Source organism: Squalius cephalus (genome assembly GCF_949319135.1).
Source record: "Squalius cephalus genome assembly, chromosome: 13".
In the NCBI taxonomy this organism is placed as follows: domain Eukaryota; kingdom Metazoa; phylum Chordata; class Actinopteri; order Cypriniformes; family Leuciscidae; genus Squalius; species Squalius cephalus.
In genome coordinates this window covers 15,867,186-15,891,755 of record NC_137134.1, presented here as the reverse complement: position 1 = coordinate 15,891,755, position 24,570 = coordinate 15,867,186, and the positions used below count along the sequence as shown (strand labels likewise).

The following is a 24,570-nucleotide window of genomic DNA, read 5'->3' as shown; positions in this document are numbered from 1 at the left end:
AGATGTGTTGACGGTCAAATCCTCTCATTATAACAGAGTGTAGACATTACGTTAACAAGAGATTCATTGTGCAGTGTAGACCGCTTCATTGATTATAACGGAACTTCGTGAGATTGTGCTATCGCGGTGATGAGCAGCTTTTTAGTCGATATGTAATCAATTCAGAATTTGAATAAAACTTTTGTTTGTTAGGTCCAAAAATGGTACTTTTTACTTCTTGGTCACACCACATGACATAAAGTCATTAAAGATGGCATAAAATAAAAATCACCCATTCATTCCACTTCCGTTACATCGCGACTTTAAATTGAAACTTTTCTTGAAAATGGTTTTAACATTTTTTCAAAACCATATAAATACAATAAATTTCTAAGAACATTTTTTCTTTTCTTTTTCTTGGACACTCCTGTTTGTCATTGATGCCATTTGACATGGGCTGTTATGATACTTCAGGGCAATTGATCTACTATTTACTGACTAATAACTTTACATTTATTGTCATCAATGGGTCTCCTTAGATAATACATTTAATTTTACAATTTGTTCCCTTTAGTTTAGCTCGTCTATGAAGTAACCTACCCTATATACACTAGCAACAGCCCCCATGGAGCAAGTTCGGGTTCATGACAGTGATAGTTCTTGGACCGCCATTTGCAGCATTTGAAGATCCAGATCATCTTCCTGGTCCAGATCTATTATGAAATCACTTGAGCAAACTCAAGGGCAGACTGCAGAGATTAGGAGGAGGCTATATGTGCAAAAACACATTGGAACAATCATGTATTCGAGATGTACAGTAGTGGCTGCACGCACTCTTGAACCATCCAAAAGAGATTTTCCTCGGAAAGCCTGAAAGCTATTAGCACTGTAAAAGGCACATAAGTTTGTTAAGTCAAGAGCCAAAGGGCTTGAATGTGTCTTTCAATGCAAGATCCTTTAGTTCATAGCTCATAACAATCGAGTACATTCTTTTCCAGAGTGTTTCCATCTAAATGGCTTGCTGCCATGTCTGATTGCCCGATTTCTAGTCCCTCTGGAACCTTGTTAACCCACCGCCGAGATACTGTGTTGACAGCACGGTCTTTTCATACAGGCCAGAAATGTTTCACAGAAACACCGCAGAGCTCCCTGAAACAATTTGCGAGCTGTTTGCATTCGGATAACACAAAGCCACAAATGCTACCAATGTAACTTTTCCCCCAAAAGGGCACCAAGGCTGCCATTTCATGTGGTCTCAACCACACTTAGAAGCAGCAGACTTTGCTCTAGTTATATCAATCTGCTTTAAACGAGTGCCTGTGACTGCTAATAAAAAGTCCTGGAGAATGGCAAGAGAAATCGCTATTTCGCTTATTTTGTCGGGTCGCAAACAAGATGCTTGAGGGCCGTAATCTTCAACCTCCCCCATGTAGGAAATACAATTAGTCTTGCTATGCTTTTTATGCCACAGGAAGCTGAACAGTACCTAAGGCGACACAAACAGGAGTCAGACCTGCTCCTCATGGGCAGCAATAACATTGGAGTGGCCTATACGGAAGGGGTAAGTTCACAGAATGAGCCAGAAATGGTTTCTTAAATTCTTTTCTTTAATATGCAGACATGTATAAGCAAGTCATTTGTAGGTTGATTTCTCCAAATGTTGGCTAAAAAAAATGACCAACTTAAAAAATACTACAGGCAAATGTATTAGTTTTTCTCAAATTATATTTATGGCTTGGTTCAAATCTTAAAGGGGTCATGACATGGATTTTCTTTATCTATTATATTAATATATTCCTTGGGGCTCACTTATAATGTTAATAAAGCCAGTTAATTTTTGCATTGGGAGCGTTATTTGCTTTAAGCCGAACTTAGCCAACGGCTTTAAACCATGATTTTCCAATTTGACCAATATAAAAATGCACTTTAAACATTTGTCGTTTCACTTTTTTCAAAACAATGCTGTTTGTTTCATCATCCCGATCTGTTTGTCCAACCAATCAAAGAACGGGGATGCCTGTTTGAAAACATATCATAAAATAGTTCGAATGTATCATGTAGACATAGGGAATGGGCCATAACAGTGATCAAGGACATGTTTTAATCTTGTAACAGCTGTGAGAGGGAACAGGTGCACCTGCAAGATTTGAGATTAAAAACCAACCTACATCGCCCCCTTGTGGTGGGATCTTCGAACAAGCCCATCTGTCATCATGAAGCCATAGCTCTTCATAATTATAATGTGTTTAATGGATGCTTTTGATGTTTCTCTTCAGAGCTACTGGAGCAGTTCAGGCGGTAGAGAAGATGCTAACAGGTAGGCGTTCTTCTTACTGATCTAATAAATCATAATGAGAATCATCCTTATGTCTTGAATATGTGTCTTTAGGATTCCTTCTGGTACCGACGGCTGGATGGACTATGTGCCGATATCAGCAAAGAGAAATGTCACTATGTCTTTGTTACAAGAGCTGCGGGAAGGTGATGTTTACAGATTTTAAATGATCTGGACCTTAAATATTGTAACAGGCGGATAAAGCTGCACACCATAAACATAACTTGGAAAAAAATGCAAAAAGGAGACCAAAAATTGTCTCGAATTAAGAAAGCAGTTCATCCAAATATGAATATAATTTGCTTCATGAAGCTCTTTTCCACACATTGACAGTTTTAAGTGACAATATCATAGAAACCTCAAAGCATCAAAAAAAGTATAAAAAAGTAGATTGTTTTCAATTATCCACACCAATTGGACCAACATACTGGTTACAATATACTGGTTCAGCACTTTTCCATAACTAATTAAGATGTTTTACCATTTTTATTGGTTATTAAAAGTAAACTTGTGTTCATTTGTGTATAGGAGGTCCATTGCTGTATGAGAATGTAAGACTTGTACAAAACTCCCACACCTTGAATGGAAGTCAAAGGGTGCTTCTTGATGATGTCATCAGTGAGGACCAGTGCTCCGAGCTCAAACATCTGGCGCATGTGAGTGTATTTCCACTACTGGTGCTTGTTTGACCTAATAAGCATGTGCCATATATCACTGTACTTCTTTATAGTAGTATTTTATGTCATATTAAATGCTGTAATTGTAGTTGGAATTATAATATGAATATTTTATTTGGCAGAGTGTCACTGCAGCTGGCGACGGTTACAAGGGGAAAATGTCTCCTCACACACCCAATGAGAAATTTGAAGGGGCGACAGTACTGAAAACATTGAAGGTAAGACCTTCCTTAGTTTTTAACATTGACTGATATTTGTGTTTATAAATAGCGTGCCACATTTTAGCTTGATTGCTAGTGACGTATAAACGGCTTCACAAACAAGAAAAAATATAGGGCGGGACTTGATTTTGTTCATCAGGAATTGGTTGGATGGTTGTGGTTTGCTATTGGGCGATCTCATGTGAGTGACAGGTTGATAAATCATTTATAATAAATACTGGAATATTCCATAAAAAAAAAAAAAAAATTGTTTATTTTGATTTCATGTCGACTTTTATCATATTGTGTATGTTTTGATTTGACAGGCATGAATAATTAAAACAGTCCTGAGTGTAACAGTAATTAATTATTCATGATCTAACTTTGCAGTATGGCTATGAGGGACGTGTTCTTTTAAAAAGTGCCCGCCTCTTTTATGATGTCAGCGAGAAGGCCAGGCGGATAATTGAGTCGTACTTCATGCTAAACTCCACTCTGCATTTCTCATACACACATCTGGTGTGTAGGACTGCCATATCTGGTATGGTTTCAGCTCTCAGTTTCTACCTCAGATTAAACCACATTTTGATCAATTGTGTAAGAGTATACTACACATTGCATCATGAATTACGTTTATATTCATATACTAAAGTTTAGTATATGTATATATATATATATATATAATGTATTATATTATTTATGTACTATATGTAATACAGTATGTAATATTTATTTTAATTGATATTTATTTATATAAATTGATTTATAATATTTGTTATATTTATATAGTATAGATTACTTGTAATATATATATATATATATATATATATATATATATAATTTTTTATTTACAATTTGTATTTATTACTTTATTATATGTCTATTTATATATAGTATATATTTATTATAATTATTATAGTATATAATATTATATATATATACATATATATATGTATATATATATGAAGAGTTCAGATGCAAAAGCCTCTAAGTGCCATCTGAAATTTTCTTCTAGAATGATCATTTTTATAAAGCTTGTATATTTAAGTTAAGTTATTTCACTTAAATGACAATTAATAGGTAATTTGCATTGCCATTTAAGTGAAATTATTGAACTTAAATATACGAGCTTGATAAAAATGATCATTCTAGAAGAAAATTTCAGATGGCACTTAGAGGCTTTTGCATCTGAACTCTTCATATATATATATATATATATATATATATATATAACATTTTTAATCTAATTAATTACTCGATGTGGCAATTAATTAATCGAATTAATCAATCCCCCAAAAGATAATTTAAAGTTGTTATTGTGTTAAATGAGAAAAGCATCAAATAGACAGTAGCTGTAGAAATAACATATATTTTATTTTATTCAACATTGAATTTATCGCACATAAAACTTTTAGGCTTCAGTGGCTTCAATATTGTAATTTTAGGCTTCAATATATATATGTATATATATATATATATATATATATAAATATACATTTTCAATATATACACACACACAGTTGTTTTATTTATATAATAATTTGTTTTTTAAATATTTTACTAGGTCAGCAGGACTACAGAAACGACCTCAGTCATCCGATACATGCTGACAACTGTCTTCTGGACCCAGAAGCGAATGAGTGCTGGAAAGAGCCTCCCGCTTACACCTACCGAGACTACAGGTAAGAGGAAGTGTTAAAACTGCTTTAAACCCCTCAGAATTACATGTAGTTGTACTACAAGCTGACTGTGAGCCTGATTGATTGTATTTAATGGTAATTTTTAAAAGTTTTTTACATTAAGAAAATTTCCATCCATATTTTTAACATAAGAATAAGCGCGACCAACTGTAACTTGAATGTGTCTGGCTTCCGGTTTCATTCACTTCCAGAAACGAATTCACAAAAACGGCCCATTATGCTGCTTAATATTGAAAACTGGTATTTCTTATATTATTTTAATTTATGATCATAATCATCAACACTGGTTTATCATGCAAATAGTTTTACAGTTTATTGCACTTTTTGTTATTATTCTAGTTATTTACCTAGCAGGTAATGAATTGTAAGTCTCGCACATTCACAGGAAATTGCTTACTTCTGCATTAAAAAATAAGATAAATAAATTAGTAATTATCTTTCCCCTTTTTTTCCATCCTTCAGTGCCCTGTTGTATCTGAACGGTGATTTTGATGGCGGAGAATTCATCTTTACAGAAATGGATGCCAAAACTGTCACTGTAAGGAAAAATAACTGCATTTTGCTCCTCTGTCACCTCAGGTAGAGTTTAGTGTTTAAAAGCTCTGTTTCCTGTCGCAGGCGTCAGTGAAGCCCCGGTGCGGGCGGATGGTCGGGTTCTCATCTGGCGGTGAGAATCCACACGGCGTTCGGGCGGTCACTAGGGGGCAGAGATGTGCCGTGGCACTATGGTTCACTTTAGACCCCCACTACAGGGAGCTGGTGAGAAACCTTGTTCGTTTGTGATAGACATTACATTTACTGTAAAATGTTGGTTTTGATAATGCTTACGATATGAATATGAACATGAACATGAACATGGTTGCATATTGTTGTTCAGGTCACTAAATCTGTAGTTGGAAATTAAGTGGAATTTTCCATTGTATCTGGCACAAGTCCCGAGCCACAGTTGCCCACTGATACAGAAGTGTTATAGCCACCTGTGAATGCTGTCAAACCACCAAACCACTTCCTGTTCTCACAATACAGAAACATGATGCCCCTTTGTGTTCATATACACGCGTTTCTAAGCCCTTTGGCCTGGAGTATTTCTTTACGCGTCAGTGAACCCTGACCACTTTAATTGAATACATAACTGAATTGTACCTCATATTACTTATACAGTATTATAGGGGTCATATTACAAGACATTTAAATTTTCCTGGATTTTTTTTAATAAAACGTACTTCTGTAAGACCATTTATAAAAATGGAAGACTTCTGATGTTTAAAACCTAACAAAAAAAATATATATATATATATATATATATATATATATATATATATATATATATATATATGCCTGAAAATCAGTGAGGTGATGAGGAAATAATAAGTGAGTATATAAATATAATATAAATATAATAAATATTGAGTTTGTTTGCCCATATAGCTTGGTAATGTTAAACTATTAAGATTGCTGTCCACAGTGGAGGGGCTCGAGAAAGCGGCTTGTATTCCAGGCATTATTAAAGCTTGGACGAAATGGATGGGTGCTTGTCATTTTTTTCTCGTCATCGAGAGTTGAACAATTTTCAATTTTGGGTAAAACGCAACGCTGGTCACTGTCACTTTTTACATAGCCATCCAATCACAGTGGAGGGGCGGGACAAATGCCACACAGACCAACCGTTGCATACTTGTACAATGATTGAACAACAATGGGGGAGAAGTTAATATTGCTGAAATTGCACTTTTAGGCCCCGTTTACTATTTTACATGGCTATTTTGAAAAACGGAGACATTTCCCTTTGTTTGTGCCCTTCGTTTACACGCAAACAGAGAATTCGCCTCTGAAAACGATTCTTTCTAAAAACTCAGAGTGGAGATTTTGGAAAACTTCGTTTGCACGTTTGCATGTAAACTGAGGAAAAATGGAGTTTTAGGCAGCGACGTCACAGAATGTGACTATTTTGGGGATTCTGATTGGCTAACATGGGCTTGAGCTTCTCGTTACACTGCCACCTACAAGTTTGGCATGCTCTTGAGCGCATATACACGGGTTTGTGTGCACAATGTTAGTTTTGAAAACGAAGAGGGGTGAAATGTCCGTTTATGAAAATAACCATCCACGTGTAAACATAGCCTTATATTCACTAATTGTTGATAAAACAAACTACCGTATCTGCAAAATCAGATACTAGTAAAGGCCCTGATATAGGCTTCTTCAAGCAAAATTGAAGAACAAACTGCTGTGACGTCATTTCAAACAAAATTAAGTTTTTTGGAGTTCGAAACAGCGTGCCAAAGCTCCGCTGTAAACACCTTTGTACTACCATTGGTCCGTGGCGATTACGTTAAAGGTGGGTGTGCGCTGAGGCTCCGCCTTCTTTCACGTCAAAATCTTTTCCAGTTAATTTCTCCTCATGAGTCCGTTGTGGTCAGACGTCCGTAAGTAAAAACATGAACATGCTGGAGAACTGCACTGACACTGTTTTTCATTTTTAATACGGTAAAGCCGCTTGATTTTAAGCTATCTATTGTATAAAGTGATATAAACGTGATGTGACTTTACTTGGGCACCGTAGAGCTCGTGCAAATATATCCACATCGCTATGATCAGATGCTTTTCTTATGCTTTATTAAAATGTTTGCTGTTTTCTCCATTTTGTTATGCGTTTATTTTGTTAATGAGAGGAAAACGCTCCGCACATATTTACATATTTATTAGGGCTGTCAAACGATTAATCGCGATTAATCGCATCCAAAATAAAAGTTTGTGTTTACATAATATATGTGTGTGTATGGAGTATAATTATTTTCTATATATAAATACACACACATGCATATATATTTAAGAAAAATGTGTTATTTATATATAAAATATTTATATATAATATAAATTATATATAATATAAATATATATACACAGTAGGCCTATATACATGCAAATATTTCTTAAATATATACATGCATGTGTGTGTATTTATATATAGAAAATAATTATACTCCATACACACACATATATTATGTAAACACAAACTTTTATTTTGGATGCGATTAAATGATGTTTTATTAACAAGGTTCGGGAGGAGCACGTTCAGATAATTAACACAGGTGGAGAGCACTCAGCAATCAATGGTAAGAGGTGTATATATACTCAGCAGTCTCACCTCATTCCATTGACAGTTTTTGCAGCATCCCTCCACCACCCCTTCTCCACGCTTCTAGTCCTAAGCACTTACATACGGGGGGAGTACTCTGGGTTCGGGCCGAACTCCGAGCTCGGAGCCCTCCCTCCGGACAGCACGCCAAATACGCATTAAACTTACCCCTTCAAATTATATGTAAGTGTGAACTCGTGAATCGCGATTAATCGTTTGACAGCCCTATCTAAACGTCGCTCTCAGCAGTGTGGGAGATGTTCGATAACAGTATATTGCTGGTCACGTATTGCGAACTTCGTTTTCCTCCTAAACTAAGAATGAAAAAGAACTTTGCCGTGAATATATCAGGGCCTTAACACGTTACTTCTGGATATATTCTGTATCATAAAAACCAAATAATTTCAACTGGAAAAACGTATGACGTATTTTCGGTAGAATCTCAGCCAGCATCTTTACTTCCGCATAGCGCGTTCTATAGCGAAGTGTACTAGCGGCAAAACTTTCATAAAATTAATTTTCGCAGAAACGGAGACAACGATTTTAGAAACCGATTCGCTAGTCGGATTTTGCATGATATGAGAGAATACTCACAATCAAAGTTGTCGATGTAGCTCGATATATAGAATTTAAAGCCCTTCTCTTTCTTACTCTTAGGTGTGACAGCTAACTGCCTCACAATATTAACATCATTCACGTTAACCGCTGGAAGTTCTTGTAAACAGCGAGTGTAATTTGCCATTATCTCCACCGAATGCAAAAACCAGCACCGGATGTAACTGGGCGGGCTGAGACAAAACGCGGGAAGCGATCGTGCATAGAGCCTATTGCATTTATACAATATACTCGAGCCAAACCTGATAAGGAAGTCCAGAAGATTCCACAGCGTTCTTGGACATGTCATTTATGTAGTTGTCATTAGTGATGGCAAAATGAGGCTTCCTGAACCACTGAGACCTCGCAGCCCATTGCTTCACCCAAAGGTTCATTACTCGAAGCTTCATTCAGCATTGCTCACTAGTGACACCTAGCTACTGTGCAAAGAAATAGCAGACAAATTCATTCATTTTGAACCAATGACCTGAGCAGACATTTGTCCATTGCCTGGGTATAAAATAAAATATGTATCTTTCTCTGTCTGAATTTACTTGTGCAGAGACAACTGTCACACACACAATTAGTTAATCATAAATTGTTTGGATAGTGACAGTATGAACAGCAAAAGTGACACTGTGTTGAGTGCAGTAGTGGAGGGTGGAGGGAGTGTAATAAAGTAAACTGCAACAGAATAGTCTAGGGTGGGAGAATTGTTTCTGGGGGGTTTTGTGCAGTGAACTGTTACTAGTTTTAGTGCAGTGTTGTGCTTATGGGACTGGGGATATAGAGGAGCAAACTGCAACACTGCAGTTTGGGGTGGGTGAAGGAAGGCTTACACTAGATTTTTATTGAGAAACAGAATTATTTCAAGTGTGTTGGGGTTTAGACGATTCCTCTTCTTGGACAAAACCTCTCCAGCCACAGAGGATGCAGGGGAACATAAAAATGGCAGTGCCAGCTGGTATAAATGATGACACTGATGCTTCTGTTGAGTCCAGACAGGGGAGGATTTCCTCTTTCTTGCTGGCTCCATTACCAGGAAAAAAGGAAGAGGTCACAAAAAGCAAACAAATCAAAAAGCAGTCCAGTCCAGATCCAAAAATCCAAAGCAATCCAAATAATCCTATCTAATTAATAACAAGACTATAATATAGCTAGGCCTACTATAATTAATAATAACAATATACTGTAACTATTCTAACCTGATATAATAATAATATACAGCCCTAACACATATATGACACAATAACGACAATGAGAATGATAGTTCTCTAACTCTCTGACACTACTACAACTGCTTCTACTACTTCTGACAACACCCACAAGGTGGCGTTAGTTTCGAACCCCCTGCATCCGGAAGCGACACTCGGACCGAACCGATGACGTATCCACACAAACCGAGACCTCGTTTGTCATTAGTCACGTGATTTTCACGTTAACAACACAAGCCTCGAATCGCGGCTTCATCTGGCACGCCCATTTTTTCTCGACACAAGCTCCGACGCCTCGGTTCAAATGTCACATCACTAGTTGTCATTTATAGGCTGGGATTATGCTGATTGTGAATGAGCATCACCCTTTTTACGAATGATTAGAATTCATTAACATACACGCGTTTACAAAGTTTTCGTGAAGGTCCATTTTACGCACAAATTACTCCGAATTTACTTGAGGTGTCCCACAAGGCTCTGTTTTTGGTCCTCTTCTATTTAATATTTATGTACTGTATGTATGTTTGTTGGTGTCTTGTTGCTATGTCTTTACATTATTATTTCTCTGACCTTGAGCTTGGGAAAGGCACTTTATAAATAAATAAAAAACAGTAGAATAATTTAGTTTTATATCATATACATTGGTTTTTTTTTTGTTTTTTTTTTATTTAAAACATTAAACTATTGAATAATTGTTTAAGAATGTTTAATTTAAAGGTTCAGAGTAAATTATGACACAAAACCTTTTCCAACATTAAAAAGCTAAAGAAATGTATGATATGCTAAAATATGATCCGTTTTAAATCAAATTGCAGGAGAGGCTTCAAGCAGATGAGGTGGTTCAAAGCCTGGATAATCAGCACATGGATCACGGCCTGCATATAAACCCAAAAGACGAGTTATAGTCCATCAGCCAATGGAAGAGAAAGCACAGGGGTCATGTCAATACCTATTTATTTAATGATCAGAATGATTTTATTTTTTTACTGTGATATTTTGTTTTATTTTGTTTGTGAGAATGTTATTATTAATATAATTATTATTATTATTATATGTGTGTGCATATAAAACCTCAGTTCACGTTTGCATATTTAATAACTTTCTAGTTAACATGAAATCAAAAACGACTCGTTGCAGGTTATTCCATGTTATTTCCATTCTGGTATTGAACACACTTTTCATGATCCAATGTTTTTTTTTTTTTTTCTTTCTTTCTTTCTTTCTGAAATACATAATTATATTACAGAAGTAAAATGGGTTATGAATACCTTTTTATGTTGACTTTAAAAGATACAGGGAACATTTCATTTATATAAAAGAAACTATGGTTTGACTTTCATTTTATTGAAAGAAATGCATCATTCATCCCACCAAAGAATGAACTGACACTGTACAACAGCATACGTACATTAATAGCTGTTTTAGATTCATTTTATATTCAAGATCATTTAACTAGACATAATCCAAGTTACCTAACGTAACAGACTATGAAAAATAAGGATTTGCACAGTTATTTACTTACTGTACACTCTTCTGTGATATTAACATACAGTAGCTGTCAGTTTTTTAATAGTGCACTGTGATTTCTCACATTGTGACACCACAATGTTATTTATACTGTTTACAAATGAACTGACTCAAGCTATGATTTAGTTAGATCATAGATGGCTATGATAGCAAGCGTCAGCATTTTATATTAGGAACCTTTTTAATAAAAGATGCTATTTGTTCCTGTTTCAAGGAATTTGAACTTAAACGTGGCATATTAATTGTCCTTTCCTTTCAAATTCATTGACTCGTGTCACTCATCTCTCTGTGGATAGTTGAAATGTGCTTTGAACTCTTGTCAAATTTGAACAAGGACGATGGTCACTTTTTCTCACTGATATTTAATTACATGAGTATTTAAGTCTGCTTTTATGTATTGCACAATGATGTTTGCAATATGTATTTTAAATTAAAGACTGAAGTATACTTATTTGTGTCCTTGACTTGCATGCACTTAGTACAAGACCTGTAGATAAAAAAATGCCACCATTGCATTTTCTGTTTCAATTTGACGTTCGCTTTGCTTTTAATCCCAATATTTTACTAGTTACCAATCTGTTATGTTCTATAATGCATTTGAAGTAGAATTATTTGCATAAACAATTTCTTAAATACTATGACATTTTTAGTAGACCTCTTCTACAGGAAGACGGCATCAGAAGCTTTTAAAATTATACTTACTCATGTTATGTGCACGACCACACAGGAAGCCATATCTTTGCCAGACTTTAAGAGCTTTAACCACCATGAGAAACTGAGAAAGCTTCAGGTGTTCTCATTTAAAGACTCCAAGTGCTGTTTTTGTTTGGTGCAGTTTGATAAAGTTGAATTTTTCTTGTTCGACTTTTGTTTAGTCTCAGGGCGAATTATTATTGTGAACCCATTTGTTCCCAGCGTAAACATGGATCGGTTTTGCAGTACAATCTTTCTTCGTTTAGTTCTAGGTAAGTGAGATTTGTGCTATTTTAAAAGCGTTTTTGTTGAGACAATTGTTTGACATAATCTATTGCAGAAAGTGAAATATTTTGGGAAATGACCAAAATATGACAAATGTGCTCCAACAGGCACTTATGTGCAAACACAACATTTCTTCCAAATTTCAAACACATTTAGACTATTTATTTGCATAAAATGACAAAAAAAATGCCATGTTCTCACTGTGACAACGTACCCCGGTGGATTATCTTATATAGTAGAGTTGTGCATTTAAGTCATCTTTAGATGTTTTTTATTCAAAGTTATAATCCAACTAGTGCAAACTAATTTTAAAAACAAGAAACCATCATGTTCACAACGATCAAGATCAACAATATTCCAGTCAAATATCTTTATTGTTTGTACTATATTGTTTTTTGTTTGTAAATTATTGTTTTTCCCTATCTACAACAGGAGTTTTGATCAGGTATACTCTTCAAGAGGAACGACTGAATGTCCATTTGGAACCAAAGTGCATTCAAGTCTGTGAAGGAGACTCAGTCACAATCAACTGCACTTATCAGCCCGGTGGAAAATACAAAGTCAAATTGTACTATAGCCCGACACCTGCTTTAGACTGTTACTCTCCAACAGTCAGAACAAGTGAAAAGAGGCGTATTAATACAGATACAACTTGGTCAACATTCAACATTAGTTCCATCAAGACTGATGACAGCGGATGGTACTTCTGCAAGGTTATGAGAGATGTTCCTTTTCTCATAGAAAACTGCAGTGATGGAATACAAGTTCTGGTCGGTAAGTAGAAGGTTTCATCATGTTATAATGTAAAATTAAGATATTCTTCGGGTTCTGCACTTTTTTTGGTGTGAACTCCTTTGCACAGATGGTCAGATTTCATCCATTGAAGCACAAGATGCTCTTTGGATGATTGTCAATCACGCAAAATCGAACCACTATCGAGACGAAAAGTCTCACCTCCGAGTCATCCTACATTTCTTTCCCCCTTCTCTCACCCCCTCTCTCTCATGCTCAGATCATCTGAATTCACCCAAGAAAATGTATAGTTTAATGTGAATGATTAACATTGAGTATTATACATATTTAGTATCATTTGAAATGTCTCATTTCCAATTAAGTAAAACAAAAGGTAATACGGTTTTTAAGAGTTTAGAGATAGCTGGCACACAAAGGAAGGTGGTTTCTAGACAAATGGTCTCACACCCCCAAAAGGTGTCAACTCTGAATGTAAATTCCCATTGTTAAAAGATGTTTCCAAGTGAAAGAGGTTCTGTCTATATAATGAAATGCAGCCGGGGATTCGGGGCCTTTTCTGTAATTCAGATTAGCCCGTGAGTGAGACTCTCAGCTTCATGTATTTCTTAATGTTGGGTTTGCATCTCTTCTCTTTATTCCAGAACATTTGATGTTTTGTATCGATTATCTTTGAATTGATTATGAAATTAGCATGATACATTTACCTGACATAATAAATTGTTACATTTGATTATTCTAACTGACTTTGACATTATTTTCATTAAAGAGATAAAAGGAATAGTCAAACATTCGCTCACAATTAATGATCCACAGACGTCATTAAAACCTTTTCATAGAGTCAGATGAAATAACGAGAGAATACATATTCAAATGTATTGCATTTAAACAAAAAAATAAAGACCTTCCACGCTGGTCGGATGCCGGCTTTGGGCCGATCGAGCTCGAGCTTACAATGTCATTAAAGACTTTAAACTCAAACTAAAGACTTAATATAAAAAATCGTGCAAATTGTTCTGCTGATAATATAATTTTTCATTAAAAATGCATAAGTATTCAAATGAAATAGGCCTATATGAATAAAATTGCAAAATAGACACATTTTCAGCTGTGGTCTGTTGCATCACACCTCATTGATTAGAGCTTGATCTCTGTATATAAACTGTTATGTGACAACTTTTTTTGTACAAACTATTTATTATGTTGCATTATAGCTTTGATCAGATCAGATGTTTTTGGGGAAAAGACAATGTGAACCAATATAATGACCAAATTTCTAATTTGACAACAATTGTAGTTGATAGTATTCTATCACTTTCCCTATAGCCATTAGCACTTATCAAGATATTTTAACCGCCTGAATTCATAATCCTTCATTGAAATGAATGTAATGAGATTTACAGTTTCACAGTTTTAACAACTTTCACTTTTGTTGTCTTTTCTCTACAGATGCCAACATCAGCCCTGAATATCCGAATCAGCCGGACAATCAGACGGTCAATCAAACGCAAACCCACAAAAATTTCACAAATTTACCCACGAAATTCTTTTGTAATACTCTTCAAGAGGAACGACTGAATGTCCATTTGGAACCAAAGTACATTCAAGTCTGTGAAGGAGACTCAGTCACAATCAACTGCACTTATCAGCCCGGTGGAGAGTATAAAGTGAAATTGTACTATAGCCCGACACCTGATTTAGGCTGTAACTCTCCAACAGTCAGAACAAGTGAAAAGAGGCGTATTAATACAGAAAATAGTTACACTTGGTCAACATTCAACATTAGTTCCATCAAGACTGATGACAGCGGATGGTACTTCTGCAAGGTTACGAGATACATTCCTTTTCTCAAAGAAAAATCCAGTGGTGGAATACAAGTTGTAGTAAACAGCACTTGTAGGATCATGGCCTGCATATAAACCCAAAAGACAAGGTGGGATGAGAAAGCAGAGAGTTCATGTCAATACCAAATCATTTAAAGTGCCCCGTTATGTAATAATATAACTGTTTGTGAATGCAAAATGTCTGCAAAGCTTGAAAGATCAATTGCATGATAAATGGAGTTATTGTCTCCCAAAAGAACCGATTCTGAACTGCCTGAAACGAGTTGTCAGGTTTGTAGCAAATTTGCATAATGCCATCCCATGGTCCTCATTGAAGATCTAGAGCTGAAATTCAGATGTGGTAATGGCCATTTAGTTTCCAACACACACTGTAAGCGGCCGACCAATCACAACAGACTGAGCCATCTGACCAATCAGAGCAGAGCAGGCTCATGGAAACGAGACTCCTTTATCAAACAATATGTGAGAAAAGAGGTGATGCTACAATGTATATTATGAAGAAATGAAAGTGTTTTTTGACCATGTTAATCTATTGAAGGAAAACTATATTTGAGTCTGCTTATACAGTATGTAATGCGTAATGATGTATGCAATATGTTTTTTTTTTAATTAAAGATGGAGATATACTTGTCTGTCCTTGCATTCTTTGTGATAAACAATGCAGTACAAACATGGAAAATGTTTCTGTTTCAGTCTGACTTTAAACAATGGTTTAGTCTTGCTTTTAGATCTAGTCTAATATTGAAACCACATTCAAACTGCATGCGTCACAGTTCTCAGCAAGTTGTGTGCTACTTAATGTATGAGATGCCTAAACATAACTATTAAACGTACAGGATCCCAAAAACTATTTGGCAACTTGAGTCGCACTTAAAAAACGTCTAAATGGCTTGTATTCGACATATTGAATCATAAATATTGGACAAAATATCAATTAGTGCAATTTATTAGAACTTAATATAGGATAAACACATTCCAAGTTAAAAATTTACCAAAAATATTTTTCCACAAAATATTTGACCAAAAAGAACTTCAAATATTCACTAAAAATGTCAGTTGATTAAAAGTCATTGATAAAACGGCTCATACATTTTTTTGAGAAAAGTTCATACAGATGCTAAATCTCTATCTAAACCAGTTACATGCTCAAAACTGTGACTTGAAGATCCAAATATGTGTAAAAAACGCATTTTGAGCCCATTATCTTTTAAGCGATGCCGTTGTTGGTTTCTGCGTGTGAACAGAAGTGTCTCTGGTGTGTTCCTGGGACACCTGATGTCAGTCGTGTTTTTTGTGGTGCTGTTTCTCATTTCATGTTCACGTGGCTGACCTGCTTTCATACTTCTATTCTCTTACGTGTTACATCAAAGTAACTCACATTTTTCACCCACCTTTAGACCGGTAAGTGTAGGCCTACTATTTAAATTCTTTTGAAACCCATTCTTTTTCCAGTTGCAGATCTGATATGTTGTATATGCATTGTATTTAATGCATTTGAAGTATGATTATTTGCTAAATCCATTTGTAATAAGCATTGTTGATTTGACTTGAGCTTCTACAGGAAGACATCACAATGCTTTTCATAAGCTATCGATATAGACAGCCATTCATACATGACCACACAGGAACCCTTCTGCATAGTTCTGCCAGACTTCAAGAGCTTTAACCACTAGTGAACGAGGAAGCTTTATGCATTCGCATTTAAAGACTCCACGTGCAGTGTTTGTAGAAGTTGGATCATTTCATTAGCCTTTTTTTTTTTTCCCTGTATAGAATACTTTTGCATTTACTCTGAGGTGGGTTTATTATTCAAGGCCACTCTGTGCCCAATTTAGGCATGGATCGACTATGCGCTAGAATCGCTCTTCTTTTAGTCACTGGTAAGTGGAATTTCTGCTGTTTTAAAAGCTTACACTCTAAAACATGCAGGGTTATTTTAACCCACATTTGGGTCAAATATAGACAAACGCAACCATTGGGTTAAAAATGTCATTTAAAAATGTAACCCAACGGCTGGGTTTGTCCATATTCGACTCAAATTTGGCTTGAAACAACCCAGCATTTTTTAGAGTATACTTTGATTTGATCTACCACATAGAATTGGTCAAATATTATGGGAAGTATAGTTTTTGACACTTCATAACCAACATATGACCACGGCTATAGTTGTCACAAAAGTTTAATCTCAGCAACTATAAGATTTCGTGTCAAAGTCTGATTTTGCAAATGTTTTTGTGCATTTGTTTGATAGTTTGAAGAATCTAGTTCAAAAACCTCACCATTTGCATAATTTTGTAAATTCTGTCCTTCAAAACAAAATTCTGTCCTGTTTTATGTCATTTATGCAGTTTGTTATTTACAATATTTGTTGGCAATGGTTTAATGTCTTTTACATTTTGCCGTTTCATGAATAATTTTGTGCTTTTATTGTTTCAATTTGGCAGAAAAGCTGTTAAATAGCTTATAACATGGAATTTAATGGTAGATTCCCATTGCGCGACAACATGCCGCACTATGGAACAAAAAATGCATCTTATTTCCCGGACAATAAATAGCTTTTTTTGTAGGCCAGACTTACTTAAGAGCATATTTGACTAAGAAACTGACTTTCAAAAATAATCCTATCCCCTTTAATAATCACTGTTGTAAAAAGGACAATTAGCCCTGGTCTACTTTTTAGTATCTTCTGCTAAAATTGTGTTGATTAATTTGAATAATTTTAAATAATGTGTGTAAGTATGGGCAAACTACAGTATGTGTAAAAAAAACCACACTGGTTGATTGACCCAAAGTTGCTTATCTGAGGTGTATAGAGTAATTAAAGCCATATTGTTATTAGATATTTTGCATTTAAAGGCGAGCCAACTAGTATCAACCAATGTTAAAAAACTAAAGAAAAATTCATTTTCACAAGGTCATTGTTCCAACCATACTGTTTGTACTTAGCGGCAGACAATAACTTATTGTTTTTCTTTTCTTTCCCTATCTACAACAGGAGTTTTGATCAGTTATACTCTTCAAGAGGAACGACTGAATGTCCATTTGGAACCAAAGTACAAAGTACAAGTCTGTGAAGGAGAATCAGTCACAATCAACTGCACTTTTCAGCCCGGTGGAAAATACAAAGTGAAATTGTACTATAGCCCGACATCTGATTTAGACTGTAACTCTGCAACAGACAAAATACATGAAAAGTTGCTTATTAATACAGAAATTAATGACACTTGGACAACATTCAACATTAGTTCCATCAAAACCAATGAAAGTGGATGGTACTTCTGCAAGGTTACAAGAGATATTCCTGTTCTCGAAGAAAAATGCAGTGATGGAATAGAAGTTGTGGTCGGTAAGTAGAAGGTTTCATCATGTTATAATGTAAAATAAAGATATTTTTCAGGTTCTGCATTATTTCAGGTCACTAATCAAATCTTTCGATGATTGTCAATCACGCTGGAGAACATGATGATCTGGTTTTACATAAACGTAATGAGTTCATGCAGCTCGAGTGCTGCTGTCATTAAAGCAGAAGAGGACAAACCAAAGACTTAATAAGAAATTCATGTACATTTTTCACTTCAACTTTTCACTCAAATTGTTTTTGGGGAAATAAAGACAGCGTATACCAATATACCAATCGCCAAATATCCAATTTGACAACTATGGTTAATTGTATTTTATCACTTTCCTTTGCCGTAAGCTTTCGCCAAGACATTTTAATCACCAGGGGTGAGTCTAGGATCTCAATATTAGGGGGGCTCAGTCCCCAACGTCCTCTGCTTCTGATGCTGGCGCTGAATGTAACAAGAGATTCACAGTTTTAACAGCTTTTACTGTTGTTGTCTTTTCTCTGTAGATGCCAACAGCAGCAAGGAATATCCGAATCAGACGGACAATCAGACGGACAATCAAACACAAAATCCCACTACAGAAGATATGCCAACAAATTGCACGACGAATGGTGAAGAATCTTTAATAATTAGCTTTTTACACTTTTAAATACTCTGCATTTAACACTTTTTATTTTAAATTAAGAAATGTAAACTATTTACATGCACATTTTGGTCAACTGCGTGAACTCCTCAAGTCACGAAGTAATGGATTTATTGAATATTAACTCTTAATTCTACTTTTACTACAAATGCAAGTAGTCGAGTGTAGTTTTGTCTTAAATATCAGTAAACTTGTTCTCAGATGCAAGTAGGAAATAAAGTGTACTATTCCTACAGAATTAATTACAGGCATTCAATGGACATTGGACAGTGGGGTCCATAAGTCTGAGACCACTGGAGAAAATGCTTCAGTTTTGGTTGCTTCTAATCTAAAACAACTGAATCTGAAATATTTTTTAATAATTTTATGTCATAAAATTTTTTTTGTATTAAATTTCTTTAATATGCTAAACCTTATGTACATATTTAAATTACGTTTTGAATCTAAGATTTTCAATGTGCTTTCAGCCTTTAAGATCCCACTTGCACGTACTGTATGATATTACATTTTTGGAGTTTTGTAATTGAAATCATGGCGAAAAAATACCTGCAAAGCAACTAATAGTTTGTAAAGCAGGTGCGTAAAGAGATTCTGAGGGAAACTTGTTTGCACTTGGGGGAAAAAACAATCATTTTTGATTCAATACAACTCAATCAGATTCATGAATGCATTGTTTATGAAAATGCATCTTAATACACTGTAAAAAGTGATCAATTGACTTAAATTAAAAAAAGTGAGGAAAACCATTGCCTTAAAATGATTAAGTAAATAAACTTCATGTGCAATTGAAAAAAAGAAGTTCCGTGGACTTGTCAAGTTCACATAACTGAATTTTTTCAAGTTTATTTACTTTTACGGTTTTCCTCACTTTTTTTAAGTTAAGTCAACTGATCGCTTTTTACAGTGGAAGAGCCACACATCTGAAAGAATGACCTAATAATACGCTATTTTTTGTTTCTTTTTGTCTTTTACAGCTACAACAACCCTGTCATCGTCGCCAGATCCCCGCAGCCATATTCCTTGGTGGATATGGCTAGCGCTGGCAGTTGGATGCGTAGTACTAATTGTGTCAATTGTTGTCATATACATCCTCACTCGCAAAACTACAGGTACATCCACAATGACTCAATGTTGCATTTAAATGAAATCTTTGATTTGCCAGATATTGTTTAATCTTAAACAAATTTATTTAAAAAATCTAATGTTAACTGAACTTCGACCAAAGCTAAAGTTAAGATGCTTAAGTTTAACGGTGTCATCCATTGTCCGTCCCACATGTTGCGTATTGCTCAGTATGTAAGCATCATAATGCAATATGACAAAACATCACTATGCTAACAAAGTTAGAACATTTTATATAACTTTACTTTTATATTCTCATGCCAAAAAACCTGGTAGTTGTGCAGAATAATTGTTTAAAAATACAGTACAAATATAAACGTATTTTCAGAACAACCTGTAAGTTTTTAAATTTAAAACTGTAATTTACAAAATAATTCTAAACCAGTAAATCCAACAGCTGAATTATTAATTTAACAACATAAGATGTACCATAAAGAAGAAAAAAAACTTGAATGAAAAACATAAAATGAATAACCATTAAATGTGAAGTTTCACAAAGGGAATCCTGGGAATGTCAGGTTACGGCTTTTTACTGTAAATTATAAGATGACTGCATGGTTTTTTTTTTCCTACTTCCAAAAACGGTACCTTTAACAGTATTGTACAGTAAAATTATATGAAATGTAAGGTTAGATCTATTACAGTTTTCCCCATAATGGAACAATATATATTTTTACAGTGCATACTACTTAAGCTTTGTGGTTATGAATGGTTACATCCTGTAACAATAAATGTTTGCTATAAACTAAGGCACGAATCTAGATTACTTCTTGTTGTACTTAAAATCATGCCATGACAGAACTCACACCGATTGATTGAGAAACCGAACCCTACTGAGAAACAACAACACATTTTCAGGAGTCTTTGTTCAAGGTCAGACGTCTCCCTGGTTGCAAACTGAGCGCTGAATGAGTGTGGGTGGCATGTGGTTAGTTAGTTAGCTCCAGTATATGACGATTAAACTGCGTCTCTTCATCTGTGGTTAACTCGAGCAGCAGAAGCATGCACAGCAAAACTTTCCTCCAGACCCTCAGCGTGGCCTGTGCTTTGCACCGTTAACCATTTGATGTAACTCTACAGTACATTATTTGTTTCTAGAGATCATATATGAGAACACCAAACCAGTGGAATCGGAATCGAGCTGCTGGAGGCGAAACCGGAATCAGATGGAGATCTCCAACTTGGCTGCATCCAAAAAAACTGAAACCATTAAACCGCTGAGGAAGTATGACACTCTTTCAAGCAACAGAAACCGCAGGTCATAAGTATGAGAATTGTCCTCTGAAAACTATGGAAACCCATTTCCACCACATAAGAAGAAAATACATCATGCTATGGTAAATCTTTAAAAGACAATTATCACATTAAAAAGTCGACATTATGTTAAGTTGAAATGTCATAATTTCGAGTTATGTCATAATTTAAACTTTTATGTCATCATTTTGACTTGGTATGTCATAATTTCGACTTTTCATCTGATAGATTTGACTTACTATGTCATATTTTGAATTTTTATGTCATAATGATTTGCAAAAAAAAAAAAAACCCTTATGTATAGCAGAAATGGGCTTTCATAAAAAACATTCAATGTTTTAAATACTGTAAGCACATATTTAATGATGTAATGTAGCATTTCTCAATAGATGGGAAGTTGTAAATATAACGCTGATTTTCTTTGATGTTTCTTGGTTGAATGACTCATAAATGTCTTTGTAAACTTTAAAGAATTCATGAGAAAACCTAATTTTTTTGTTGAATGACTTTAGGTTGTATCATAGTGAAACATTCCGTGGACTGTGGTTATGAATAAATGTGAAAAATAGAAAATAATTCACACATTTTTTCCACTCTGAATTACTCATTATTGGCTATTTTGACGGCACAACATCAGTCTATGTGACCCTGAATCACAAAACCAGTCTCAAGTCGCACAGGTATATTTGTGGCAATATAGCCAACAATACTATGGCTCAAAATTATTGATTTTTCTTTAATGCCAAAAATCATTAGGATTTAAAGTAAAGATCATGTTCCATTAAGATATTAAATGTCCTACCGTAAATATATAAAACATTTATTTTCGTGAGTGGACGCAGCATAATCGCTAACATATTGACAACTTTAACCCTCAGAGAGTCTTCGTTTAGCAGTCACACTGAGTGCCTTCCCGGTCAGAAGTGACCGGACACCTAAAAATGAAACTTCCTCCATCCCAGTAAAAACCAATGCAATTTATTTTTGTTCTATAATATTTATTCTTTTTAATTTAGTATTTTGAGACAATTTGATTGAACTTATTAATATTTATGCAATATTTATAGTCCATTTTTTGCCATTGAAAATAATGTTGTTGTTTTTTTATTATTATTATTTTTTTTTTTTCTATGCGGTATTTTCGGTTAAAATAGAGACTAGGCTTTCAGAAAATAAATAAATAAATAAATAAAAAATCAATTTATTAAACATAAAATTAAATAAATCATGTTATTGCATGGGTTTACCACTAGATGCCTGTAATAGCTCTAAATGGAGATGCTTGTGAATTCTAGTTGTTTTTGGACCAAATTACTTACTTTTAAGATGTGGATTGATTGTATTTTTTAGAAATTCTCAAATAATACTTTTTGCCAAGGTTTATAACATTTTATTAATTATTATTTTAATAATTTTAATAATTATTATATATATATATATATATATATATATATATATATATATATATATATATATATTAATTATAATTATTAATTATTTTATGTTTTTCACTCTTGATGTTTTAGAGGTTTTTTTCTGCATCGTGGCCGATTTGTAGCGAATTTTTGTGTTTTTGTCAATTTCCCATTCATTTCCTATGGGGGTCATTTTTGACCGAAGACCATGAGTGTGACTAATTTCTTTACGACCACTTAGCATGCTCGGATCATGACCTCAATTTTTTTCTGTGTTCACATACCTAATGCCAGAAAAGTCACCAAGTTTCGTAACATTCCAATGAAGCTGTAATTTAAATATGTACATAAGGTTTAGCATTTTAAAGAAATTTAATACAAAAAAAAATTTATGACATAAAATTATTAAAAATTCAAAACAGATTTTTTGTAATCTGAATTTGGTGTGTATGTGTATAAAAGTGTGTTTGTATGTGTGTGTGTGTGTGTGTGTGTGGGTGGGTGTGAATTTTTTGCACTCTTGATGTTGTAGAGTGTCACCCCTTTACTGCGGTGTACTTTTTTTTTGAATCGTGGCCGATTTGTAGATTGTACAGACAAAAATTCTATAAATTTCCCATTCATTTCCTATGGGTCGGTCATTTTTGACCGAAGACACTGAGTGTGACTATTTTTTTTATGACCACTTAGCATGCTCGGATCATGACCTCAATTTTTTTTTTGTATTCACATACCTAATGCCATTACAGTCACCAAGTATCATAACCTTCCGATGAAGCTGTGATTTTTAAAAATTCAAAACAGAAAATTATTCGGTCAGAAGTGACCGAGGACTCTCTGAGGGTTAAAGGTGATTTTCTCAATGTTTCGATTTTTTTGCACCCTCAGATTCCAGATTTTCAAATAGTCATATCTCGGCCAGTTATTGTCCTATCCTAACAAACCATACATCAATAAAACATTTATTCAGCTTTCAGATGATGTATAAATCTCAATTTGTGACTGGTTTTGTGATTTCAGAGCTCAAAAAAGGATCCGTTGACCGTGATTAGATAACAAACCATATAGGCTACTGTGACGGGCAAAAGAGGGAAGAATATGAGGAATCGAGCTGTTTCATACTCATGAATCATTCATTCTTATGAAGTCATTAAAGGAACTAAGAACTTTCTTTAAACGTCCGTTTTTGCCACATAACCTGTTCTAACAAAAGCCACAACACGAAATAAAATATACTAACCAGACCAGTCACTGCAAACTAGCCGTAATGAGGGCGACAAAGTTACCTCAGATATAGCCAGGGTTCTCAAGTCTCACGCATTGGCCGTGAGACACACGCAATTCAACCAGTCCACACGCTCACACGCCACACCGTGTATTTCTCACGCTGAAAAGGCAATGCCAACCGAGTTGTCCTACAAGCTTTATATATAACGTTGTATACGAGGCGCGGGCACACAGTGAAGTTTCCTGCCGCCAGCACGTATCTCGGCCAGATTGCGTTCGTTAATAGGCAACATAGATGCGCGAACACACGGAAGTTGACAGAACATTCTCGGCCACCGTACGTTCGTTACTAGGTAACCAACAACATCGCGCGAACACACGTCGTGATGATGGAGAAAGTAAGTTGTAAGAAAGCTCGTCTAACATTTTAAGGCTAGAACATTTAATATATAGCCCATCGTATACATTACTATTGATGCAGTCAAAAACTCTACAACTACTTTGCAACCAGGCCAGAAGCTTTGGCTCAGTTTGGCTAGCTTACGTTATCTGAAACTAAGGGAAATGTTAGTGGGTATGGGAAGGAATGAAGATGTATTTCTTCATTTTATTTTAAATACATTTA

General features: G+C 34.9%; 2 protein-coding genes across 2 annotated transcripts in view; both read left to right on the top strand.

Moving 5' to 3' along the window:
* p3h2 (prolyl 3-hydroxylase 2) overlaps nt 1-11,809 on the top strand; it is a 55,634-nt gene extending 43,825 nt beyond the window's left edge. The window contains exons 6-15 of the mRNA XM_079891237.1: nt 1,451-1,540; nt 2,256-2,296; nt 2,369-2,460; nt 2,843-2,970; nt 3,114-3,209; nt 3,582-3,732; nt 4,756-4,873; nt 5,354-5,429; nt 5,510-5,650; nt 10,654-11,809. Coding sequence (XP_079747363.1) covers nt 1,451-1,540; nt 2,256-2,296; nt 2,369-2,460; nt 2,843-2,970; nt 3,114-3,209; nt 3,582-3,732; nt 4,756-4,873; nt 5,354-5,429; nt 5,510-5,650; nt 10,654-10,743 — 1,023 coding nt within the window. The 3' untranslated portion in view covers nt 10,744-11,809. The remainder of the gene's footprint in view (nt 1-1,450; nt 1,541-2,255; nt 2,297-2,368; nt 2,461-2,842; nt 2,971-3,113; nt 3,210-3,581; nt 3,733-4,755; nt 4,874-5,353; nt 5,430-5,509; nt 5,651-10,653) is intronic.
* A 4,382-nt stretch (nt 11,810-16,191) lies between these two features.
* Nucleotides 16,192-21,893, top strand: LOC307170250 (uncharacterized protein). The gene is made up of 6 exons (XM_079891334.1): nt 16,192-16,338; nt 16,711-16,817; nt 17,933-18,283; nt 18,791-18,895; nt 19,902-20,036; nt 21,148-21,893. The coding sequence occupies exons 2-6, from the start codon at nt 16,775-16,777 to the stop codon at nt 21,312-21,314; spliced, it is 801 nt and encodes a 266-aa protein (XP_079747460.1). The 5' UTR covers nt 16,192-16,338; nt 16,711-16,774; the 3' UTR covers nt 21,315-21,893.
* The last annotated feature ends 2,677 nt before the right edge of the window (nt 21,894-24,570 follow it).